The 27,429-nt window shown below is 41.5% G+C and overlaps 1 protein-coding gene across 1 annotated transcript in view; it reads left to right on the top strand.

Moving 5' to 3' along the window:
• The window catches only part of LOC109920528 (piezo-type mechanosensitive ion channel component 2-like), a 696,943-nt gene that overhangs the window by 395,261 nt on the left and 274,253 nt on the right, over positions 1 to 27,429 (top strand). Inside the window, exons 9-10 of the mRNA XM_048596193.1 lie at positions 12,134 to 12,341; positions 12,529 to 12,742. Of these exons, the coding sequence (XP_048452150.1) occupies positions 12,134 to 12,341; positions 12,529 to 12,742 (422 nt within the window). The remainder of the gene's footprint in view (positions 1 to 12,133; positions 12,342 to 12,528; positions 12,743 to 27,429) is intronic.

The following is a 27,429-nucleotide window of genomic DNA, read 5'->3' as shown; positions in this document are numbered from 1 at the left end:
CCCTTCTTCAGAAAAATTTTTCTGAAGAAGGGTCTAGACCCGAAACGTCAGCTTTCCTGTTCCTCTGATGCTGCTTGGCCTGCTGTGTTCATCCAGCTCTACACTTTGTTATCTAGGAGTAAAGATTAACTTGTTTTAATATTACCTTGTAGCTGATTATAAAATTTGATTTAAGATCTTTGTCTGAGTTTGATATAGATGGGGTAACTAATTTAGGTCTAGACTCCTTAGCCGACAAGTTAACAGCACAAAAGAGCCAGTCTATTGACTTCATTTTATATTAATATAATTACTAATATTTCTAGAAGTTATATGACCTCACTTTTATGAGATGTTTGGAAATTCAGACACATTCAGTGCAATCAATCCATTGTTAAACCACATTACTATTTTCATATTGGTATTATGCCCTCATACTATTACTTCAAACGATGGTTGAACTTTTAAAATGTATTAGTATGCAAAAGCTGCTTTGCATACTTGTTAAAATATGCTTATTGTCATTCAATTACTTCAGCTGTACTATGGAGGTAGAAACATAAGAACAGGAGTGTGTCATTCAGCACATTGAGCCTGCTTCATCATTTAATGAAATCAGCTACTACTGACATCAAATTAACAGGTCTCTAGTTCATTATAATAAAACAAAGAACTGTGGATGCTGGAGAGCTGAAACAAACAAAAACAAAACTTGCTGGAGAAACTCAGCAGGTCTGGCAGCCTCTGTGGAGAAAGAAACAGAGTTAACATTTCAGAAGGTATCTCTAGTTCTCTATTCTCTCTGTCCCTCCTTTCTTAAAATGGTGCAAAGTTGGCTACTTTTCAATCTATAGGAATCTTTCCAGAATCCGCAGAATATTGAAAGACAGCCATCAATGCACCCATTACCTCTATTTGTACTCCTTCAATACCTTGGGTTGAAGCTGATCTGGTTCGGGCGATTTATCAACCTTCAATCCAGTTAATTTTGCAAGTGATATCTCTTTACTAGAGCTAATTTCTTTCAATTCCTCTGCTTCACAAGTTCCTCAGTTGTGTAGCATTTCAAGGAGATTTTCTGTAATTTCTTCCATGCAGACAGGCACAAAATGATTAGTTTCTCTGCCATTTTCCTGTTCCGTCCTATAAATTCTCCTGCCTACCTGTAATGGGCCCACATTTTCCTCGCTAATCTCTTCCTTTTCACCAATTTATAGAAACTTCCACAGTGCACCTTCATGTTTCTCACTATCTTGCATTCACATTCTGTTTTCTCTTTCTTTATGTGTTGATTGCTCATCAATTGCTAGCTTCTAAATTTCTCCTAATCCTCAAGTTTACCACATTTTCTGGCATCCTTATAAGCCACTTCTGTTGGTCTTTAACTTCTTTTGTTAGCAGTGGTTTACTCACCTTTCCTATTGGATGTTTGTACCTTGAAGGAGTGTATACACGTTCCAAACTATGCAATACTTTTTTTTTATTAGCCATGCCTATCAACTGATGAACCTCTTACCGTACACTCCCAATGCACAACCAACAAGACCTTCATGTCTTTACAGTTTTTCTTGTTCAGATTTAAGAACCGAGTTTCAAAATGAACTATGTCACATTCAAATTAATGTGGGATTCATCAGAACATGATCACAATTTTTCAACTACTCCTTCACAGAAAAGTTATTAATTAGTCCTTCCTCATTGCACAATTTATAATACATGATCTCTAGTTGGTTCTTCAGTGCCCTGCTCCAGAAACCCATCTCATTCACACTCCATGAATTATCCACCATTGTATTCGTGCTGATTAGGTTTACCCAATCTATATGTAAATTACAGTCATCCATTATTACTGGATGACCTTATGTACATCTTTAATTTCCTGGTTTACAACATGCCTAAAATTTCCACTACTGATTAGTGGTCTATAAAGGACTTTTACCAATATTTTCTGCTCCTTTCTAATTCCTCATTTATAGCTGATTTTGCAACATTAGTTGTATCCTCTGTAGTGAAGGCCAATGCAAATCACCAATTCATCTGCTTATTTCTTATTTCTGGCTAGCTCTTTCTTGGACTCTTAAGTTTCCTTGTCATCCTTTGCTTTATATTCTGTCAAATCTTCTAATTAGCCATCTGTCTTTCTACATTATATGTATTTTCTTTAAGTTTGATTCCAACTTTAACATTTCACATTAACAATACATTATGGGTTTATGTCTCAGAACTTTTCTTATTTGTTGTGTATTTGTGTATTTTGAAATATGGGTCTGAGTCATGTTTTCATGTCTCTGATCTACTTTTGTTGGTACAAACACGGACAAGACAATTGGATTCTTCCCCTTTTGCACTTAGAGAAATTGTGACATTTTGGGTTGTGATGGATTCATGTGTTTTAAAGGCTCTTACATTTCTAGGTGTATGATTATATTTTTGTCAAATGCATTTCATATTCCTTTGAATTGGTGATGCATTATTATTGGATAGTTCCATATAGTTACGTACTACCTAATACTGATGAGTCTTGACCTTCCATATCTGCTTGGAATATGAGTTCAGATGTAATTTTTTAGTCTCTGACTAATGCTGACCAGGGAAGCGATGGCCGAGTACTATTGTCACTGGACTGGTAATCCAGACGCCGAGATAATGTTCTGGAGACTGAGGTTCACATCCCACGAGGCACAGGAATTTGAATTCAACAAAGTAAAAAGTGAAAATAGTAATCTAATGAGAATCATGAAACCATTGTCAAGTGTCATAAAATCCCATCTGATTCACTAATGCCCTTTAGGGAGGGAAACTGCTGTCTTTACCTGGTCTAGCCTATATGTGACTCCAGACTGACAACATTGTGGCTGACTCTCAAGTGTCCTCTGAAATAACCCATCGAGTATTCAGTTCTATCAACAGCTGGAAAGGAAAAAAAAATGGAATGAAACTGGACAGACCACCTGGTACTGAATAAGGCACTGGAAACAACAGCAGCAAACTCAGTCCTGTTAGCCCTGCAAAGTCCTCATGTCTAACATCCGGGGCTATGTCCTAAAATTGGGTGAACGCTCTCAGACTAGTTAAGCAACTTACGGAATCATGCCTTATGCACAATATCCAGACACCACCACCATCATCCCTGGGTTTGACCTGTTCCTCTGGCAGGTCAGACCCAGCAGCAGTGGCAGTATGGTGCTTTGTGGTGAGTTCAGAGCTACCTAAGGAGTCTCAGCATTGACTTGAAATCCCATGGCATGAAGTAAAACATGGGCAAGGGAACCATCTGCTGATTACCATGTATTGCTCACGCTCAGCTGATGAATCATTACTCCTCCATTTTGAACAGCAAAACAGGGAAGAAACAGTCAAAGTAACATAAGCAAGTTCTTTCCTGGCAGAGAGGAGGTAACACTGCTTGATAACCTGCTGACTCATGACAAAGGGGCAGTTGAGATTGCCTGCAGAAGCAATGTCCTGATAAGAAGGCAAGCTTGAGGTCTCCTGAAATATAATCAATGTTGGGGCTGGAAGAATCTAAAGGATCATTAATAATGCCACACCACAACTTGAAAGACAGAAAATTGTACAGGAATTCAGCTCCAGGTTCAGCAGCAGAACTTCAAAGAACAAAACAGCACAAGGATCAAACCCGGGACATTTCCAGAAGCAGACACTGTTGATAAGAATGGAGCTAAATTCCACCATTAATCACGTAATAGCCAAGTTGGGTTGTGAGGTCTAACTTGCTTTCTTTGAGGGGTCTTATTTTGGTTGCTACGTGCAATGAAGATTAAATCATTGTTTCAGTGCTTGACTGTTTATGAGCTTTCTTATTAAGGAAACCAAATTAAAGGTAATTTGTGGTGATTTATCTACAATATTTGACTTCATCCTCACGAGTGTCCCTAACACAGATGCATGTGTCCATGGCAGTTTCATTAAGAGTGACCTTTGTGTAGTTCTGGTAGAGACTAAGTTCCATCTTTGTTTTGAGAATACTGTGTATTGCTTTGAGTGGCAATATCATCATAGTAAATGAGATGGACTTCAAGCATATTATCAACTTAGTGGAATGGTGGTACAGTGTTTAGCATTGCTGCTTCACCGTGCCAGGGACCCAGGTTCAATTTCAGAACTTGGGTCTCTGTGTGGAATTTGCACATTCTCTGCGTGTCTGCATGGGTTCTGCCAGGTACTCTGGTTTCCTCCCATAGTCCAAATACATGCAGGTTAGGTGGATTGGACATGTTAAATTGCCACTGTAGTGTGGGGATGTGCATGTTAGGTCAATTAGCCATAGTAAATATGGGGTTACGGGGTTGGATATGGAGGATGGATGTGGATGGGATGCTGTTCGGAAAGTTGGTGCAGACTCTGGGCTGAATAGCCTCTATCAGCACTGTAGGGATTCAGTGAGACTACAGATTCAAGACTGGACATCCATGAAGTGTTATGGATCATCATCAGCATCAGCCTGACATACCCCCCATTCTACATTATCATTAGACAGGGGATTAACCCTGATTCAATGAGTAGTGTAAGAGGGCATGCAAGAGCAGCACCAACCATACATAAAAATTAGGTGTTAACCTAGTGAAGCATAACAAGACTTGTTAAATGCCAAATAACATTGGCAGCAAGTGATAGAAAGAGATAAGTGATTCCACAGCCAATTGATCAGATTTAAGGTCTGTAATCCTGCTGCATTGAGTCATGGATTGTAGCAGACAATTAAACGAGCCACGAGGGAAGGAGACCCCCATCCTCTAACATGGGGCTACCCAGCACATTGATGCAAAAGATAAGGCTGAAGCATTCACAAAAATCTTCAACCAGAAGACTTGAGTGAATAATGACTTTTGGCTTCCTCCAGAGGTCTCCAACTTCACAAATGCCAGTCTTCTGCAATTCAATTCACTGTATCAAGAAATGTTTGGGATCACTGGATATTGCAAAGTCTTTGGGACCTGACAACATTCAGCTATATATTAAAGGCTTGTGCTCCAGAACTTGCAGCACCCTAGCCAAGCTGTTCCAGTACAGTTACAGCACTGGTATGTGGAAAATTGCCAGGTATGTCCTGTACACAAAAATCAGGTAAAATCCAACCTCACCAATTAACCTGCGTACTTTCGATCATCAGCAGTCATCAACAGTAGTGTGGAGTAACACCTGCTAATGATGCTCAGTTTGGGTTCTGTTGTGGGCACTCAGTTCCTGATGTTATTGCAACCCTAACACAACATGGAGAAAAGACATGAATTCCCAAGATGAGATGTGAGTGACTGCCCTTGATATCAAGCTGCACATTAAGGAACCCTGCAAAACTGAACTCTGCATTGGTTTGAGTCATGCCTGACACAAAGAAAAATAGTTGTAGTATTTGGACGTCATCATCACAGCTCCGAGATGTGTCTGCAGGAGCTCCTCAGGATGGCATCCTTGGCCCAACCAACTTCAGCTGCTTAACAATCATGAGGTCAGAAATGGGGATGTTCACTGATGACTGCATAATTTTCAGCACCATTTGCAACCCTTCAGATACTGAAGTAGTCCTGTTCAAATGTAGCAAGATCTGGATGATATCCAGGTTTGCGCTGTCAAATGACAACTAACATACATGCCACAACTGTGCCAAGCATTGACAATCTCTAACAGTAGAGAAATCTAACAGTCGCTCCTTGACAGTCAATGGTTTCACTATCACTGAATCCCCCACTATCAATATCTTAGGGCTTACAATTGACCAGAGCTGAACTCATCTAGTCATAAGTACTATGACTACAAGAGCAGTTCAGAGGCTAGGAATCTTGCACTGATTAACTCACCTCCTGACTCTCCAAAGACCATGCACCATCAACAAGTAAGGAGTGTGATGAAATGCCCCCACCTATCTGGATGACCGCAGCATTAATAACACTTAAGCTTGATGCCATCTAGGACAAAGCAGCTACCTTGAATGGCACTACATCCACAACCATTCTATCCCTCTGCCACTACTTACAGTAACAGTACCATTTTATCTACAAGGCGCATTACAAAAATTCATCAAAGCTCCTTAGATGACACCCCACACCCACAGCCACTATCATGAAGAAAGACAAGCGGAGCAGCCAGGGACTCGGGTTCGATTCCACCCTCAGACGACTGTCTGTGTGGAGCTTGCACATTCTCCACGTGTCTGCGTGGGTTTTCTCCGGGTGCTCCGGTTTCCTCCCACAGTCCAAAGATGTGCAGGTTAGGTGGATTGGTCATACTAAATTGCCTATAGTGTTCAGGGATGGGTAGGTTAGGTGGATGGGTCAGGATGGGATGCTCTGAGGGTCAGTGTGGACTTGTTGGGCTGAAGGGCCTGTTTCCACACTGTAGGGATTCTATGATGATTTCTATGAAATGGATCAAATTTTGAACGTGAAAAGGTACATGGGAACACCACCACCTGCAAGTTCTCGTCCAAGCCACTCATTATCCAGAGTTGACAATATATTTCTGTTCTTTTAGTGTTGTTGGGTCAAAATCCTGGAACTCCCTCCCTGATAGCATTGTGGGTGTACCCACACCAAATGGATTGCAGTAGTTCAAGAAGACAGCTCACCTTCTCAAGAGCATTTAGGGTTTTAATGCTGGCCCAATCAGTGGTACCTGTATCCTGAGAGTGAGTAAAAACAAATACTAAATGAATTCCCCTACTTCGCTGGGGAGTCTTGTGGTGCAGTACGTAGTGTCCCTGTCTCTGGAGAAACCCAAGGGTCACGTCCCAGTACTTGATAGAAAAGTGAGTTGTCATAATTTGATTAAACATATTGATTATCAACCTGCAAATTCTTCCACTATGCCTATAGAAGGTGACAAAAGTAGGAGATATTTAATTCAGGAATGCTGTCCAAGCTGCTTGCACATCATTGCCGTAAAAAACGAAATCCGTTTAACACCTGTCCACATATATATAAATGAGATAAATGAGAGTTCCTGTGCACTTTCAGAAAGGTTATTGTGGTGATTGGGAGCAACTCTGAGGAAATTCTGCACTGCAGAAATCTGTGGAGTTAGTGATGGAAGTATCTCAATGAATAGAAATACATTTAGAGACTATTGATCAAATAATTCAAGTTTAGTAGACAATAATTTTCTTTCTTGAAAGCTGAAAAACATTCTAAGCATGATTTGATTTGTGTCGTGTCGTTTTATTTAAATCAAAAAAGTCACGTAAATTATAAAGATTGTGGAGGAGCAAAAATAATGACTCAAAAATAAGCTAAATGGGTTGCTTTATAAAGTGTTTCTCACTCAAATTTTTTTCCTACTATTTTGAAGACATTCATTTTTACTTTGGAAACGCATACATGTGAAGCCCACAACTTCTGATACATTATTTTGTTGGCTATTTTCAACATCTGTGCTTTGATTTGAGCATGAACAAATTTTTCTACAGAGCAGAATACCAGAGCTGATCCTTTGGTTACAAGCAGTTCTGTGCAAGGTTCCCCAACTTCCAGATGGGTTATCTCAAAATGTTAAGCTCCCCGGTGAGCAGTGGTGATCTGACTCCCCTTGGTTATTCACCAACTCCCTCAGTTGATTGCAGTTGTAAAGTTTTACAGGGATCTCTTCTTTTGTGGCTACCTTTCTCCCAGACCTAAATGAACTTATGTTTCAAATGAAGCCAATTTAAGCAGGTTTTCTTAAATTGATTAAAAAAAGGGTTTATTCATTTCCAAATGTGAGAAGAAATAACAACACAATACACATGTGCAGAGAGTATAAATAAGAGGTGAGGCCAAAAAGATAAGTCTTAAAAAAAGAGGACAGCCTCTGAATTGTTCATGAAAAAGGAACAGTGGAAAGCTGTAGTTATTGCAGTAAATGTTACCAGTACATTGATATCGATTGTTGAACAGTCAAGTTCAAGATTCTTAGCCTTGTAGGTTGATTTCTATTATTCATTCAGTGAATCTGGGCTACACTGGCTGGACCAGCAGTTATTTTCGATCTCTAGTTGCATTTGAGAAGGTAGTGGTGATTTGCTTTGTTGCACCACTATAGCCCATTTTTTTTTGTAGATGCTTTCATCCTGCTGTTGCTAAGGGTGCAGATTTCCAGAATTCCTGGTGACACTGAAGAAATGGCAATATATTTCCAAGTCAAGTTGGTGACTAGCTTAGAGAGGAACTTGCAGGTGGTGGTGTTCCAATGTATCTGTGTCTTTTTTTATTCTTGATGGTACTGGTTGTGGTTTTGAAAGATGCTTCCAAGGGAGGCTTTTTTGGTGAATTTTTGAGTGCAGCTGCTCCTTAGTGTCAGTGATAGATAGAATGAAGTTTGAGGATGTGGTGGCAATTAAGCAAATTGCTGGTAGCAATCTTCTTGAATGTTGTTGAAGTTGCACTCATTTAGGCAAGTGTTGAGTATCCATTACACTCCTGCCTTGTGCCTTGTAGGTGGTGGACAGGCTTTGGGAAGTCAGGAGGTGAGCCACTTGCTGCAGGATTTCAAGCTCTGATCTGCTCTAGTAGCTTCATCTTTATATACAGGCCTACAATGTAGCAAAAGGGAAGACCATTAATGAAACAGCTGTAGATGGTTGGGCCTAGAACACTGCCCAGAGAAGCAACACTAGAAAAGCGCTGGAGGTGAGATGACTGACCTCCAAAAACCACCTATTGTAGCTAAATCACCACATGTTACCCTTAATTTGGCTACTTATTAAGAAATCTCAGAGTTCTGATGTTTAAGTCTGATACAGTTTTTTGTCCTTCAGGTCTATGGTGTGACATTATTGACGATCTTCCAGACTCTTTCATCCAAAATATTAATTACTGTTTGGAATCCTTGAGTCTGCAACTTGCCTTCTTATCAAAAGTAACTTCTTTGTTCCTTCAGAGATAGTAGGAACTGCCAATGCTGGAGAATCTGACATAACAAGGTGTAGAGATGGATGAACACAGCAGGCCAAGCAGCATCAGAGGAGCAGGAAAGCTGACGTTTCGGGTCTGGACCCTTCTTCAGAAATGAGTTCCTTGTTTTATGGTCTTTGTTCCTTGTTACATTTGACATTGGCTTGTCTGTTTGAAGACACAGCTTTCATGTGCTTAACTTCTTAAATTCTTCTTCAGGGTAATAATTGCCCTTGTGGCATAAGTAGCTAGTTGTCAAGCAGATGTCAAAACAGAGATAACAAGGTGTGGAGCTGGATGAAGACAGCAGGCCAGGCAGCATCAGAGGAGCAGGAAAGCTGCCGCTTTGGGTCTGGACCCTTCTTTCTGAAGAATATAAGGTCATCCCTCAGCCTCCGATGCTCCAGGAAAAATAGCCCCAGTCTATTCAGCCTTTCCCTACAGCTCAAACCCTCCAAATCTGACAACATCCTTGTAAATCTTTTCCGAACCCTTCAAGTTGAACAACATTCTTCATAAAGTACGGAGACCAGAATTGAACGCAGTATTCTAAAGATAGCCTGACCAATTTCCTGTAGGGCCAAAACATGACCTCCCTACTCCTATATTGAATCCACTGACCAATAAAGGCAAGCGTACCAAACACCTTCTTCACTGTCTACCTGCCACTCCACTTTCAAGGAGCTTGTTTTCAATTCCTGTATAGGTTTGTCTTTGTTGCCTGATTGTTTATTTCAGACAGATTGCTGCTTCTTTCAACCTATGAGCAGTTATTAAAGTTCTGAAGTTTATACTATCACACTTAATTGTTCCAACCCATTTTCCAGCACTTGGCCCGTAGTCTTGTATGCCTTGGCATCGCAAGCGCACATCTAAATACTTATTAAATATTATGAGGGCTTCTGTCTCTACCACCCTTACAGGCAGTGAGTTGCAGACTACCATCATGCTCTGAGTTAGAAAATATTTCCATACATCCCCTCTAAACTTCCTGCTTATTTTAAATCTATGTCCCTGATCATTGATCTCTCCACCAAGTGGCAAATTCCCTTCTTGTCTATGCCCTTCATAATTTTATGCATCTCAATCTTGGCCCCTCTCAAACTCCTCTGCTCGAATGAAACAACCCCAGTCTATCTAATCTTGCTTCATTAATTAAACTCTCCAGCCCAGGCAACATCCTGGTAAATCTCCTCTGCACCCTCTCCAGCGCAATTCCATCTCTCATATCATGTGAATTATAGAGCTGCACACAGTGCTCGAGCTGTGGCCTAACCAATGTTTCGTGCAGTTCCCACATAACCTCCCTGCTCTTAAACTCTATGCCTTGGCTTATTAAAGTAAGTATCCAGTATGCCTTCTTAACCACTTTATCTACCTACCCGTCATCTTAAAGGAACGGTGGATATGCACGCCAAGGTTTCCCTGATCCTCGGTGCTTCCTGAGTACTACTGTTTATCATGTATTTCGTAGCCTTGTTTGTTCTACCCAAGTGCATCACCTCAGACAAAATGGATAGAATTCCATTTGCCACTGATCAGCCTGTCTGTATCCTGCTCTAATCTAAGGCTATCCTCCTTGTTAGTTATCAACTGGTTAACAATTTTCATATCATCTGTGGACTTACTGATCAACCCCCAACATTCAAGGCTAAGTTGTTTATACATACCACAGACAGCAAGTCCCTCAACACTGACACCTGTGGAACCCCACCACTAACTAATCTGTAATTTCCTGGTTTATCCTTCGCTTCCTTCTTGAATAACAGTACCACATTGCTGTCCTCCAGTCCTCTGGCACCTCTCCTGTGGCCAAAGAGGAGTTGAAATGTATTGCCAGCATATCTGCTATTTTCCTCCCTTGCCTCACTCAACATCCTGGGATACATTTCATTCAGCCCTGGAGATTTATCTAATTTTAATCCTGCCAGACCACTCAGCACCTCCTTTCTGTGCTAATTCCTTTAAGTATATTAAAATTCCTTTTCCATGATTTTTATAACCACATTATAATCCTCACCAGTGAACATTGACACAAAGTATTCAGTTAGAATCCTACCTATGTCCTCTGCCTACGTGCACAAATTACTGCTACAGTCCTTTCCCTAAGTATTTCACTGTCCTTTTTTGCTTTTTTCCCTAGCGTTATTCTTTCATGCCTATTTTTGATCTCCTAATTTCTTTTTTTAAAGTCCCCCTTGCATATTCTGTACTCTCCTAAGATTTCTGATGTTTTGAACCCTAAGTATCTGTCAAAAGCCTCTGTATCCAATCTTGTACATCTCTTGATATCCAGGATTTGCTGGTTTTGTTGGTCCCAGTCTTAATCTTTATTGGTACATGTCAGCCCTGTACTGTCCCTATTTCCTTTTTGAATGAATCCAACTGCTGTAACACAGATTTAACTGAAAGTATCTGCTCCTAGCCCACTCTGGGCATATCATATCTGATCTTATTAAAATCGGCTTTCCCCCAATTTAGAACTTTGATTTCAGGCTCATGATTGTACTTTTCCATAATAATTTTGAATCAGATGAAGTTATGATTACTTTCTTGGTTCATTCTGATCAATAGTATTTCCCAGTATGTTGATAGTCAGAGATTCAGTATTGGCAATGCCTTTGAATGTCGACATTGGTAAGATCTCTCTCATTGGAGATGGTCATTGTCTGGCACTTGTGTGGCGCAAATGTTAGTTGCTACTTGTTATCTGGATATCTTGCTGCATTTGGAGATGGACTGCTGTAGAATGGTACTGAACATTATGCAATCATCAATGAACACCCAAACATCTGACCTTATGATGCAGGGAAGAGCGTTAATGGAACACATGTAGATGGTTGGGCCTGGAACACTGCCCTGAACAGGAACAAGACATGTGAAGAAATGTAAAAACGGAAAAAACTGCGAATGCTGTAAATCAGGAACAAAAATAGAAATTTCTGGAAAAACTCAGCAGGTCTAGCAGCATCTGTGAAGAAAAAAAAAATCAGAGTGAATGTTTCAGGTCCTGTGACCCATCCTCAGTGCTAAAGCTGAGTCAACAGACATTGAACAACCACAACCATTTTCATTTATCCTAGATGTGACTCTAATCTAGGACAAATAAATCAGCACAAGTCAGCTATCACATTCCAAGTCATCTGTATTGATATAGTTTATTTCATAAAAGATAGCACAATTGAGTCATAAGAATGTATTTTAAGGTTAAAGACTGGATAACTAATATGTTAGAACTATGTGCAACTAATTAATCTCTGTCTTTACAGGTTGAAGAAAAACTTGACCTGGCAGATCCATTCATTTATGAGGAAGATTTTGAGGTAGCAGATGTAGTTGAAGAATTGGAAGAAGAGGGAACCAAACAAAATATTCTTCGCAGAATTGCAACATACGCATCAAAACTAAAAGAATTTATTGGAAATATTATAGCTACCACTGGAAAAGTAGTTGTTACTATTTTACTTGGTCTAACAGGTTTGTACAGTTATACTTATAGTACATTAAACCTTTGTGCATCATAAACAGATCATTTCATTTTCCTTTAAATTAATGTTCCAAAGATAGGAAGATACAGATCAAAGAACTGCTGTTACCTAATCTTTGCTCTTTGCCCTTCTGTAGCTCAGATAACTTTGATAACAATGCCTTTTTTTTTCTGCAGGCATTACACTACCATCTTTGAGCTCAGGAGTATACTTCTTCGTATTTTTGGGATTGTGTACTTGGTGGTCCTGCGGTAAACAGTTTGATCCACTGATGTTCAGCTGTTTGTGTGTATTAATGGCCATATTCAGTGCAGGACACTTGATTGGACTGTATCTTTACCAGTTGCAGTTCCTGCAGGAACTCATTCCACCTGGTGACTTCTATGCAAGGTAAATCATAATAAGACTTTACTATATGTAATGTTAATTTTTAATCCTATATTTAGAGTCAATGAAGGGGCCTAATTGGCCCTTTGAGTTCAATTTAGCTCTCTTCGGTCAGTTCCACCTTCTCAACCCACCCCTCCATCCCGATTTCCATAGCCCTGCAAGTTACTTTCCTTCAAGTGCTTATCTAATTTTCTTTTGAAATCAATTATCATCTCTACTTGTATTACCCCAAAAGCTTAAATGCATGTTCCTTTTTCCTTGTACAATTGGCAAATGGAATCAATTTTTCCTTGTCTACCTTATCTAAATATGTCTTAACCTTGAACACTTCTATGAAATTAAACACCCTCACCCAAGGGCCACTTTTGTCCTTGTCCATGGCTATTCGAAATCTTAGGGAGTTATGGTCACTAAGCCCAAAATGCTGTCCTACTGAAACATCGATCACCTGTCCTGGCTCATTTCCTAATACCAAGTCTAGTATGACCTCTTCTCTGGCTGGATTGTCAACATGCTGTCTCAAATAGCCCTCCTGGACCACCTACATCAGATGGATTGCAATGTGGATAAAGGCAGGAAATAGGAATAGGTAATAATGAGCATAGTGAGATTTTTCTTGAATTTCTTGTTAGCAGAAAGGGGAAAGATTTCTGAATGATTAATCCTGTCATGAAAACACAATCCTGGGCGGGAGGTTTGCTAGAGGTCCTCGGGAGGGTTTAAACTAGTGTGGCATAGGGTGGGAACCAGAACAACAGGCCAGTAAATACAGGGACTCAGGACAAAGGAGAGACTGAGATATGCATAATGCAGAGTAAAAGCAGGCAGAGGGATGTTGCAGGGCTCAGAGGGACTGGAGGTCTGGAGTGCATTTACTTCAATGCAAGAAGTATAACAGGTAATACAGATGAACTAAGAGCGTGGATTACTGCGTGGAATTATGATGTTGTTGCCATTTCAGAGACATAGTTAAAAGAGGGGCAGTTTAACATTCCAGAATAGTGCTGTTTTAGATGGGACAGAAAGGGAAACAAAAGGGGTGGGGGAGTCGCATTGCTGATTAGGGATCACATCACAGTTGTGTTGAGGGAGGATTCATCGGAGGAATCTTGCAGTGAGGCATTATGGGTGCAGCTCAGGAATAGTAAGGGTGAAATCATAATGCTGGGAGTTTTCTATAGACCTCCCAACAGCCCACGTGAGACAGAGGAGCAGATATGTAGTCAGATACTAGAAAAGTATGAAAATAGCAGGGTGGTGGGTGACTTTAATTTTCCTCTTATTGACTGGGACTCCCTTACAGCCAGGGGCTCAGATGGAGAGCAATTTGTTAGATACGTCCAGGGGGCCTTTTTGAGATAGTATGTTGACAATCCAACCAGACAGGAGGCCATATTAGACTTGGTATTAGGGAATGAGCCAGGACAGATGATCGATGTTTCAGTAGGAGAGCATTTGGGCTTAGTGACCAATACACCATAAGATTTCGAGTAGTATTGGACAAGGACAACAGTGGCCCTCAGGTGAGGGTGTTTAATTGAGCAAGGGCCAATTACATCCAAATTAGACAAGAACTGGGGAATGTGGATAGAGAGCAGTTATTTGAGAGCAAATCTACGTCTGCATGTGAGAAGCTCTTCAAGACCAGTTGATTAAAGTGCAGGGCATGCAAAACTGAAGAATAGGAATGGCGAGATTCAGGAATCATGAATGACAAGGGAAATTGTAAACTTAGTTAAAAGGAAAAAGGAAGCATAAGGTAGGTCTAGGCAACTACAAACTGACAAAGCCCTTGAAGAGCATAGAGAAACTAGAAAGGAACTTCAACGCATAATTAGGAAGGCTAAAAGGGGCCATGAAATGTCTTTAGCAAACAGAGTCAAGGAGCATCCCAAGGCTTTTTATGCATATATTAGAAGAAAGAGGGAAGCAAGGGAAAGAGTAGGCCCCCTCAAGGACAAAGGAGGGAAGTTATGTGTGGAGCCACAGGAAGTGGGAGAGATTCTTAATAAGTACTTTGTATCAGTATTCACTGAGGAGAAGGACGTGACTGATGTTGAGGTCAGGGATGAGTATGTGAATACTCTACAGAATATCAATATATTAAAGGAGGAAGTTTTGGGTATCCTAAATCGCATTAAGGTAGACAAGTCCCCAGGGCCAGATGGGATCTATCCCAGGTTACTGCGAGAGGCAAGGGAAGAAATAGCTGGGGCATTAGCAGATATCTTCACATCTTCCTTGACCTCAGGCGAGGTTCCAGAGGACTGGAGATTAGCTTATATTTAAGAAAGGAAACAGTGATAATCCAGGAGATTGTAGGCCATTGAGTCTGACATCTGTCGTGGGGAAGCTCTTGAAGAAGATACTGAGGGACAGGATATATGCACATTTGAAAGATAATGGACTAGTTAGCAACAGGTGGCATGGTTTCGTATGGGGAAGGTCATGTCTCATCAACCTGATCGAATTTTTTGAAGAGGTGACAAAGATAATTGGTGAGGGAAGAGCTGTGGATGTAGTTTATATGGACTTTAGTAAGGCATTTGATAAAGTCCCACATGGCAGATTGATACAAAAACTAAAATTACACTGGATTCAGGTTGGGCTGGCTAGATGAAAACAAAACTAGCTTGGTCATAGAAGACAGAGGGTAGTGATGGAAAGGTGGTTTTCAGAATGGAGACCGGTGACTAGTGGTGTTCCACAGGGATCAGCCTTAGGTCCTCTGTTGTTTGTAGTATGTATAAATGATCTGGAGAAAAATGTGGGTGGTCTGATTAGTAAGTTTGCAGGTGACACGAAGATTGGTGGAGTTGCTTATAGTGCCGATGATTGTGAAAGGATACAGCAGGATATAGATAGGTTGGCGACTTGAGCACAGGAATGCCAGATGGAGTTTAATCCAGACAAATGCGAGGTGATGCATTTTGGAGGATCAAATTTAGGTGTGAATTATATTGATAATGGCAGAACCCTTAGGAACATTAACATATGGATGGATCTGGGTGTCAGGTCCACAGTTCTCTAAAAGTGGCAAAACAAGTGGTCAAAGTGATTAAGAAGGCATATGGCACGCTTGCCTTCATCGTCCAGGGCATGGAGTACAAAAGTTGGCAAAACATGTTGCAGCTATATAAAACCCTTGTTAGGCTGTATTTGGAGTATTGAGTGCAGTTTTGATTGCCACATTATCAGAAGGATGTGGAAGCTTTGGAGAGAGTGCAGACAAGGTTCACCGGGATGTTGCCTGGGCTTGAGGGCATTGGCTCTGAGGAAAGGTTAAAAAGACTAGGATTGCTTTCACTGGAAAGACAGCAGCTAAGAGGAGACCTGATAGAGGTCTGCAAAATTGTGACAGGCATAGATAGGGTGGATATTCAGAGGCTTTTTCCCAGGTTGAATTTTCAACTACGAGGAGGCACAGATTCAGGGTGTGAAGGCAAAAGTTTAAGGGAGATGTGCGAGGCAATTTTTTCATGCAAGAGTGTAGAAACCTGGAATGCAGGAGGTGGTGCAAGCAGGCATGTTGGCGACATTTAAGAGGCATCTGGATGGTTACATGAATCAGGAGGGAATAGGAGGATATGGACCGAATAAGGGCAGGGGTTTGTTTTTTAGTTTAGTCAGGGCATGCTGATCAGCGCAGCTTGGAGGGCTGAAGGGCCTGTTCCAGTGCCATAGTTGTCTTTTGTGCTTTGTTCTTTTGTAAAATAGTCACAAATTAAATGATTGGGTATTTGATCTGCATCTGGAAGGCAATAATTAACAAGTCAAATTACTTTTGGTATAGGTCTTCAAATAAAACGTATGGATAAGTTTGAAGAAGGCAAGTTATTTAACATGGACTAGAGAAAACAGAAAATAAAGTATCCACCCCTGACACATTAGACATTACAGAAGATATACAAGAATTGTCAGTGATCTGCAATTTGTGGAGTCGAAAGGAGTACGTGCTACTTCGAACTCTGCAAAATACAAAATATATTTAACATTATTCGGCAATTTTCAAGCGATCCGTTAAAGATTGCTGATTAAGCATTTTTAGATCTCAAAGTCCAATGTGAATAACCAAATCAGCCTGTTATTGAGGGAAGCTGAAGAAATGGAAACTAAAATTTAACTGATTAAATTCCCCAGAAGGTACCTAGAATAAAGCAAGTGATGTGTATCGCAACTTGCTTGGCATGCTGTGTTCATCCAGCTCTACACCTTGTTATCTCTTGATTTTGAATGTTATGTCATTGCATCGATTTAACGTTGCAATTTCAGGCACATGGAGGAATATCTCCCTTCAAGGATTCCAAGGTACTTCATTTTTGAGAAGATACCAGTCCCTTTAAAATCCCTCCAGAGTGAAAAGCGCTCAGATTTGTGCAGTTGTCTCACTTTAGTACAAAGTATCTTCAATCTATCTTAGCTTTCTCCATTGCAGTGCTTGCACGTTTTAACACTGCCATCTTATGGAGCACGTGTAACTCTGATCAGCTGCAACTATGATTAAATAGTTGGCTTCAGTTGCAATATGCTTCTAAGACAACCAAATGTTTCAAAATCCGCAGTCAGTGAAGGATATGCTACAGGGAGCTTTGGAGTATAAAATTACCTGACGAGTATACACAAGTTAAGATGAATTCAACAGACTGAAGAATGCCCATTTTATTTTTTTTAAGTTATGTAATAATATTGTTTTAAAATTACAATCATAACATATTAGAGCTTACAATATTGTAAATTAATAGTCATTTTTGTCATCATGTGGACTAGAGGTCCATGGGGAAGGGATGCATCACTGTATCTCTTGGAATATATCCACCTGAAGCCATCAGCACCGAACCCTAACTAATACACAAGATCAACATTCTGTGCATGGAATATTTTAAAGAGTCGAGAAAATTCTAAAAGTGTTTTTGGATAAAAAAGAAGTTAATTTGGGGTTAATAAATGGCATTTAATATGGATTTGTTAAAAGCATAACTAAGCACAATAAATTCTTTCAGGACATTTTCAAAGGGGTTGATCAAGGTATCTCTATTGAAGATATGCATGTAGATTTTCAAAAGATATTTTGTATTGTATTTGCATAAATAAAGCAGAAAGAAGAGTCTAATGGTGAATTATTGTTTTTCAGATTAAAGGAACGAATAAACATGAATATAAGAACCATTAATTTTTTTTAATGTACATTGATGATACGGACTTAGCTGTAGGCGGCATCATTTTAAAATTTATAGATGACATAAAGCGTTGAAACATTGTACCTAGTGTGGACTTCAGAAGAATATAGATACACTGGTTCAATGAACTAAACAGACAAAATTTAAATCAAAGAAGTTTGAAATGAAACATACTTGGAGGAAGAATAAAGTGTGCTGATATAAACTAAGTAATACAATTTTAAACACGGTGCAGAAACAGATAGAACTAGGGCATTATTTTCATGCATCCATGGAATGTGGGAATCGCTGGTTGCACCAACATTTATTGGTCATCCCTAATTGCCCTTGAAAAGGAAGTGGTGAGCTGCCTTCATGAAACACAGCAGTCCATTTGGTCTAGGGATACCAATTATACTAAAACAAAATAAAGAATTGCTGAGATAACAAAGTGTAGAGCTGGATGAACACAGCAGGCCAAGCAGCATCAGAGGCCTGAAACGTCAGCCTTCCTGCTCCTCTGATGCTGCTTGGCCTGCTGTGTTCATCCAGCTCTACACCTTGTTATCTCAGATTCTCCAGCATCTGCAGTTCCTACTATCTCTAAAGAATTGCTGATACTGGAGATCTGATAGAAAAACAGAAATTGCTGGAGAAACTCGACAGGTTTGGCAGCAGACCTTCCTACAGAAGAAAGTAGAGTTATCATTTCAGGTCTGGTTTCTATTTATGAGTTCTGATAATTTCAATAATGCTATTAGAAAGGGAGTACAAGAATTTTGACCTGGCGCCAGTTAAGGAATGATGATATTATACTGAGTCAGGATGACATGTGACTTGGAATGAAACTTGCAGATGCTTCCATGTATCTGATGCCCTTGTCCTTCCAGATAGTAGTGGTTGATATGGTGATGAGGAGCTGCCTTTTTAACTGCTGCAGTTTATTGGACGTAGATAGATTTGATCCAGCAACAATCAAGAAATGTTGATATATTCCTCAGTAGCTTGGAGGAGAAAATGCATGTGGTTATGTTCTCATGTGTCTGCTGCTCCTGTCGTCAAGATGGTAGTGATCGTGAGTTTAGAAAGTGCTATCTAAGGACCTTTTGTGAATTTGTGCTGAGCATTGGTGGTGGAGAGAGTGGATGCTTGTGGATGTGATGTCAATGTGTTATTAGGGCTGCACTTATCCAGGCACATGATGATTATTACATCACACTTCTGACTTGTGCTTTATAGATGGTGGACTCAAAGTCTGGGGAGTCAGGAGCTGATTTATTCACAACAGGATTCCTAGCCTGTATCCTGTTCTTGTAGCTACAGTATTTATATGGCTAGTCCAGTTCATTTTCTGGTCAATGGTAATCGCCAAGATGCTGATAGTGGGTTTTCAGCTATGGTGATGCCATTGAATGTCAAAGCATGGTGGTTTTATTTTCCCTTGTAGGGATTGTCATTGTCTGGCACTTGTGTGGCACAAATATTTCTTGCCACTTATCACTCCAAATATGGATATTGTCCAGGTCATGCAGCATTTGGAAACGGAGTGCTTTGGTAGGGTATCTGTGGAGCTACAAAATGGTGCTAAATATTGTGCAATTATCAAAAAATGATTGCCACTTCTGATCTTATGTTAGAGGCAAAGTCATTGATGAAGCTGCCAAAGCTTTGTCAGCCTAGGTGACTACCCTGAGGAATATCTGCAGAGAATTGGAATTGAGATGACTGACCTCGAATAACTATAAATCTTTTGTACTCCGACCAGTGGAGAGTTTTACTGCTGATTCCCATTATCTCCACTTTAGTTCAGGCTCCTTGATGGGAAACTTCATCAAATGCAGTCACTCACACTTTAACTCTGGAATTCAGCTCTTTTGACGGGTTTGAACCAAGACTGTAATGAGGTCAAGGGCTGAGTGGCTCTCGTGAAACCCAAACTGAGTATCAGTGAGCAAGATTATTGCTAAGCATGTGCAGCTTGATAGCAGTCAACTTTACCAATAGCCAAGAGGAGACAGGTGGGGTGTTAATTGTTCAGGTTGGATTTGTCTTCCTTTCGTGTACAGGACAAAGCTGGGTGATTTTCCACATTGTCTAGCAGATGCCAGTGTTGTAGCTGCATTGGAGTAGCATAGTCGGGGTTCAACATGTTCTAGAGCACAGGTCTTCAATTCTCTGGTCAGAATGACAGGGCTCATTGCTTTTGTAGTATCCAGTGCCACCAAACCATTTCTTGACCTAACATGGAGTGAATCGAATTATCTGGATGACTGGCATCTGGGGATGCTGGGGACTCTGGAGGAGGCCAGCCTAAGTTCAGAAGGGCCCCAGTGTTTTAGGGACGTCTGAACAGATGAAGGATATTGGTATCACTGACACAGGAATATGGGGCTTGGGGTAGGAATGCCCATTTGGACCTTTAAGCCTGGTCCGCCATTTGCTCAGGTCAGGTTTCAATTCCATTTTCCTGACTGGAACCTTCCCAGCCCCCTAATAGCCTTGACTCCCATGTCAATCAAGGTTCTATCTAAGTTAGCATTGAATAAATTAAATGAATCAAGCAAGAACTATTCTCTGGGCAAGAGGGTTTGAGGAGGTGCTGTCCATAGTTAGAATGACATGAGAGGAGCTGCCAGAAGCAGAAGGCAGGAATCCTCCATCCTCTTCAAGCACATTTTTACGTTAATGCTGACCTGAGATGGACCCAGATCCAGTGGAAACTCTAGGCACCCGGTTTCCCTCTCACTGCCACTGAGCTCATGAAGAAAGTGATGGCATGATGGTGTGCATGCATCTCCATCATCCAATGACTGGCCTACTGGATGTTGATTTCTATGATAGTGACCAAACCCTTGATGGTAGACAATAGGCAGCACTTATGGCATTTATAGGCTCCTACACTGTTTGAGTAAGGATGTAGATGCCCTCTGAAAGTTCCACCAGATCCTGAATCTTAATGCACTTCATGCTGCACGTCCAAATCACCTCACAGATGACTCTCAAGGCATGCCAATAGTCTGGGAATCAGCACGTGTGGCTTCCCACACTTCCCTGATTGTCAGTTGTATCAGCTGTCACATCCTACAAAAGCTGAAAAGGCACACGTAAGCTCTTATGCTAGATTGTGAGTCCAAATCAACTTGCAATGCGTAGCCACTGACATGAAAGTATCTACGCTGGTAGTGAATGTGAGGAAATTACATGTGTGCATATATGTGAACATATGAATTAGGCGCAGAAATAGGCCATTTCGTCCCTCAGTCCCTCTGTGGTTTCCTTCTCTTTAGAGATTAATCATTATCCTCTGGACTGAATAGCTCTCTGTGCCTATCATTAATCTGTGGAAATTTGTGAGAAACTTTGGGAAAGAATAGAATAATGATCACAAGCCAACCTTCTAGAGATTAGCACTCATACATCAAAATCTGTGCATCACATATACACTATCCTTTATGTTCTCCTAAGATTCACACATGTTTCGTTATTAGGCCACTCATGTTCTTGCATGCCTCGCTGTCCCATGATAGAGTGGCTGCCATGATATCCCATCTGTTCTAAAGCCTCTTCTTCCATGGCTGTAAGGATGTCAAAAATTACTAAACTTCCGCTACACCTTGGTATTTTACGACCTCCAATCCTTTGGAAACATGGAAGTACAATGTTAATCACCCCACTAGAACAGACACAATGCCTTTTTGGCTGTCACACTAACTGCAGTCATTGCCCTTAGGTGACATTGGGCCACTCTAGAGGAACCTTACGAGTGTTGTCAGTGCCAGACTTCGCAAGAGATGGTGCAGCCTTTCATTTTTATCACTGACTTATAGTGTCATGGAAGCATACAGCACAGAAGAGGCCCTTCAGCCTATCAGTTCTATTTCACCAAAAATATACTACTGACCTCGCTAGTCCCACTTTCCTGGAAGAGGCCCTTAACCTTGAATGTTATGACATTTCTAGTGCTCGTTCAAGTACTTTTTAAAGAATGTGAGATTTCCCCCTCAACTACCCTCTCAAGCAGTGTATTCTAGACCCCACCAACCTCTGAGTAAAGACATTTTTCCTCAAGTTCCCACTGAACCTCCTGCCTTCCACTTTAGAATTCTGACCCCTTGTTATTGACCCTTCAACTATTTGTTGCTTTCTATTCACCCTGTCCATCCTCCTCAATCTTTTACACCTCTATCAGTTCCCCTCAACCATCTTTGCTCCAAAGAAATCAACCTGAACTTCTCCAGCCTCTCATGGCTGAAATGTTCCATTTCAGGCAACATCCTTGTGAATCTCCTTTGCTGCCCCTCAATGCAATCTCATTTTTCCCACAGTGTGGTGACTAGAACTGCACACAATACCATCACCAAAGTTTGTACATCTCTAATATGACCTCCCTGCACTTATAATCTACGTCTATATCTACTCACAACTGATTAAGTCTAGTATCCATTATGCCTTCTTAACTAGCCTATTAACTTGTCCTGCCACTTTCTGGTATCTGTAGACAAGCACCTCTAGATCCCTCTGTTTCTCTGATCTTCCTCGTGTCTTGCCTCTTCTGAGCTGTATGATTCTATGACACTATCAGTCAGAGATTAAAAACGAAAGGCTGCACCATTTCTTGCCAAGTCTGGCACTGATAACACTCATAAAATTACTCTAGAGTGGCCCAATGTCATGGAATGTGCAATGACTACACGGGCAACGGTTAGTATGCAAGCAAATAGGCACTGTAAAAACCGAAAGAACTGCGGATGCTGTAAATCAGGAACAAAAACAAAGTTGCTGAAAAAGCTCAGCCGGTCTGGCAGCATCTGTGAAGGAAAAAACAGAGTTAATATTTCGGGCCCGGTGAAACCTTCCTCAGAACTTATAGGCATTGTGTCGGTTCTAGTGGGGCGATTAACTCCTTTGTTTTGTTCCTTCATCCAAAGCGCATCACCTCACATTTATCAAGGTTAAATTTCATCTGACCAATCCATTTATATCCTTCTGTCACCCAACACCTTTCTCCTCACTGTCAGCCACCTGGCTAATCTTTATTTCATCCACAAACTTACGCCATCCAAACCACATTCTCATCTACATAACTTATGAATATCACAAACATACAGGGACCAGAACTGATCCCTGTGGAATGCCACTGGACACTGGCCTCCAGTAACACAAACAGCCTTCTGCCACCACACTTTGTCTCCTATCACTAAGCTTTTTTTTTGGATCCATCTTGCCAAGTTACCCTGAAACCCATAAGCTTTTACTTTCTTTATCAGTTTCCCATGTGGGACCTTGTCAGAGGCCTTTCTGAAATCCGTATAAAATACATCAACTGCCATACCCTCGTCCAAACATTTGGTCATCTCCTTGAACAATTCTACTTGATTTGTTTGGTATGTCTTCCCTCTGACTAACCCTGATCAAACCTTGCCTGTCTAAATGGAGGTTAATTTTCTCCTTCACAATCTTCTCCAATTGTTTTCCTACCACTGATGTGAGACTCATTAGTCTATAGTTCCCTGGTCTATCTTTACCATCTTCTTGCAAAGTGGAACCATATTAGCCATCCTTCATCCTCTGGCAATTCCCTGTGGCCAGAGATTATTTAAAAATTTGGGTTAAGGCCCTTGTAACTTCCTCCCTTGTCTCCCATAACAGCCTGAGATACAATTCATCCAGACCTGGGTATTTGCCATGTTTAAGTTCACCAAAACATCTAATACCTCCTCGCCTGTTATAACAATCTGCTCAATTGCTTCACATTCCATCTTCTGAAATTCTGTATTTGCATCCTCCTTCTCCCCAGTAAAGACAAAGATAAAGTAATTTTTTAACTATCAATGTCCTCCAGCTTCACGCACAGATTGCCCCATTTGGTCCCGAAGAGGCCCTACTCTTTCCCTGGTTATTCTTTTCCCCATGTAAAATATGGCAGGATTCTCTCCAGTTTTGCTGCCAGAGTTTTCCCATGCTCATTCTTTGTTTCTGATTTGCTTTCTTAAGATACTGCACTTCCTATGCTCCTCAAGGGCCTCCATTGTTTTGCTCCTTTTGTACCGTTTTCTTTTTAATCAAGTCCTGAATATTTCTGCAGTTTTAGGGTTCTTTGAGTTTATTGCTCCTGCATTTAATAATCCTTAAACCTGACTGCCCCAGTCTCTGCTTCCTCCTACCTCTACTCCGTACTTTCCCCTCTGGCCCAGGAGTTCCGCACCTGCATTCGAGACACAACCCATGCCTCCACATTCTCCAAGACTTTCAATTCCCTGGTCCCCAAAACCTCATCTTCGCCATAGACATTCAGTCTGTCTACACCTGTATCCCCCAAGGGGAGGGCCTAAAAGCCCTCCATTTCTTCCTCTCCCACAGGCACAACCAGTCCCCCTCCACCAACACTCATTCGTTTAGCAGATTTAGTCCCCACACTCAACAATTTTTCCTTTGACTCCTCCCACTTCCTACAAACCAAAGGGATGGCTACGGCCACCCGCATGAGCCCAAGCTGTGCCTGCCTCTTAATAGTACAAATGGAACAGTCCCTCTTCCACAGCTACACTGGCACCATCCCTCACCTCTTCCTCTGCCACATTGATGACTGCATCGGTGCTGCCTTATGCTCCCACGAGGAGCTCAAACAGTTCATCCACTTCACAAACACTTTTCACCCTGACCTCAAATTCACCTGGTCCATCTCTGACACCTCCCTCCCCTTCCTGGAGCTTTCTGTCTCCATCTCTGGCAAACGACTTAGCACCAACATCCATTTCAAATCCACTGACTGCCACAACTACCTTGGCTTCACCTCCTCTCACCCACCCTCCGGAAAAAATGCGATCCCATATTCTTAATTCCTTCACCTCTGCTTCCAGGATGAAACGTTCCACTCCTGGACATCCCAGGTGTCCGCTTACTTCAAGGACCGTAATTTCCCCTGTCCCGTGATTCATAATGCCCTCAACTGCATCTCCTGCATGTCCCACATTTTTGCCCTAATCCCCTCCCAACAACAATAAGGATAGAGTCCCCAGGTCCTCACATACCACCCCACCAATCTCCAAATCCAATACATCAACCTCTGCCGTTTTCACCACCTGCAATCAGACCCCACAACCGAAAAGATGTTTGCTTTCCTACCCCTATCTGCTTTTCATAGGGACTGCTCTCTCCATGACTCCCTCGTCAGCTCTACACTCCCCACCAACCTTGCTACCACACCCGGCACCTTTCCCTGCAACTGCTACACCTGCTCCTACACCTCCTGTCTCACCTCTCATCCAAGGTCCCAAATAATCATTCCAAATCCAGTATGTCTTCTAACCTGGTCTGTTGCATCCATTGCTCCCAATGTGGTCTCCTCTATATCGGAGAGACCAAGCAGACTCAATGACCAATTCGAACAGCATCTGCTCTCTGTACTGGAAATCAACACCACCTTTCTGTTGCCAGCCATTTCAACTCCCCCTCCCACTCCCTTGGCAGCATGTCCATCCTGGCTCTCCTCCACTGTCAAAATGAGGCCACATGTAAGCTGGAGGAACAACACCTTATATTCCACCTCGGGAGCTTACAGCCCAATGGTCTCAACATAGGGTTCGCCAGCTTCAAAATCTCCCTACAGACAGCCTCATCCCATGTCCAGCCCTCCCTCTCCTGCCCGTCTCCTTGACCTGACACAACCTGTCCATCTTCCTTCTCACCCATCCACTCCACCCTTCCCACTAAACAATCTCCAAAACCCCTTAACTGCATCCACCTATCACCATCCCACCTACCTTTTCCCCACCCACCCCTCCCTCTATTTCTGAGCTCCCTTCCCCCTCCCCAGCCCTGATGAAGGGACCTGACCCAAAACATCGACTTTCTTGCTCCTCTGATGCTGTCCGACCTGCTGAGCTTCTCCAGCTCCATATTCTAGCGACTGTGACTTCCAGCATCTGAGTCCTTATTATCTCCTTTCACTGTAAAGGAACCATATTGGACCTGTACTATGGTATATCTTTGAACTCTCATTGTTTTGCTGTAGATTGGCCCTCAAGTTGTTCTTCCCAGTCTGTTGTGCCAGATCTTGCCTTATTTTAATAAAATCTACCTTACCCAAGACCAAAACCCTTTTCTTGCAAATGATCTTTCTCCTTTTCCATGACAAACCTAAAACATATGGTGTTACGGTCACTATCACTAAAATGTTCCTTCACTTTCACCTTGAACACCTGTCCAGCTGCATTGCCCAGAATTAGGTCCAGCACTGCACCATCCATTGTAGGACCGTCTACATGTTGACATAAAAAATTCTTCTTTATACATTTCAAGAAATCTGCCCCCTCTAAACCTTTTATGCTATGATTATCCCAATTAATATTGTAGTTGAAATCCCCTCATATAATAACCCATTATTATTTTTACACGCCCTAGTGACTGACTGCATATCTATTGCTGAATTGCCCACTGACTATTTGGGGGCCTGTAATACACTTCTAACAATGTGACTGCACCCTTTTTAAATCCTAAGTTCTACCCACAAAGCCTCATTTCACAATCCTTCCAAGATATCATCCTTCCTCACCTTAATAATTGACTCCCTAACTAATAATGCAACACCACGCCCACTTTTGGGCCCTCCCCTGCCCTGCATGAAGATCCTATATCCCAGAATCTTAAGTTGCCAGTCTTGTCCTTTCCCCAATCATATCTTTGTAATGGAAACATTGCAGTTTCATGTTTAAATCCACACCCTTAACTCATCTGTCTTACCTCTAATACTCCTGGCATTAAAGTAGAGTCTCACTTAAGGAATCTGCACGCTAACAATTATCCAGTTGCTGACAATTAAAGCATCCAGAGTTTAATTCTCAACCGTGTACCATAGAGAATGCTGTTGCTGTTCTCATGGCACTGAAACTAGGTTCTCCAGACTGCTCCATGACTGCTGACTTCATCTATGACCTTCATTCTGCCCACTCAGTTTGACAGGAGGTGTAGGACAGAAGGACAAAATAAAACTCCTGCATTGTTTGACAATTTTGGTGGAGAATATCCAGGGAGTTGTGACAGAATAGTGAAGCCACCCAACAAATGTAGCTGTCATCAAGACTTTTTTTTGAGGGTGATGGAGCAATAATTTCTCACAGGCTGTTGAAAGAATGATTGCTTGTAAGCTGATCAAGTGACGCCAGCCTATGGACAGCTTTCAGGCTTGACTGCTCACAGGCTTTTGGCAGGGCTGAATGCTGCAACTGAATCAAGGTTCTTTAAACATGGTGTCAGCCAACAGTTGACATGCAATTGCTACCTCTACTCATACCAAGTGCACAGTGGCTGATCATACTGTTCATGAACCATTAATTGACTAGCTATTGTGAGACCACTGAGGAAACAGGAGTTGAAGTCTGAAGACCATTCGTGTCCACTTTGAGTTCCATCTTCGTCTTCCCATCAGGCTCTGTAAATTCCCAACAATAAGTGCATATTTGCTCATGTTGGTCAATTAAGATTTCCAAAGATTCGCAAGCAGTGCATTGCCTTGCTCATGATTATGGGACA

This window comes from Rhincodon typus, chromosome 4, assembly GCF_021869965.1.
Source record: "Rhincodon typus isolate 14 chromosome 4, sRhiTyp1.1, whole genome shotgun sequence".
Classification (NCBI taxonomy): Eukaryota; Metazoa; Chordata; class Chondrichthyes; order Orectolobiformes; family Rhincodontidae; genus Rhincodon; species Rhincodon typus.
Note: the sequence above shows the minus strand (reverse complement) of the source record. Positions and strands in the feature narration are given on the sequence as shown.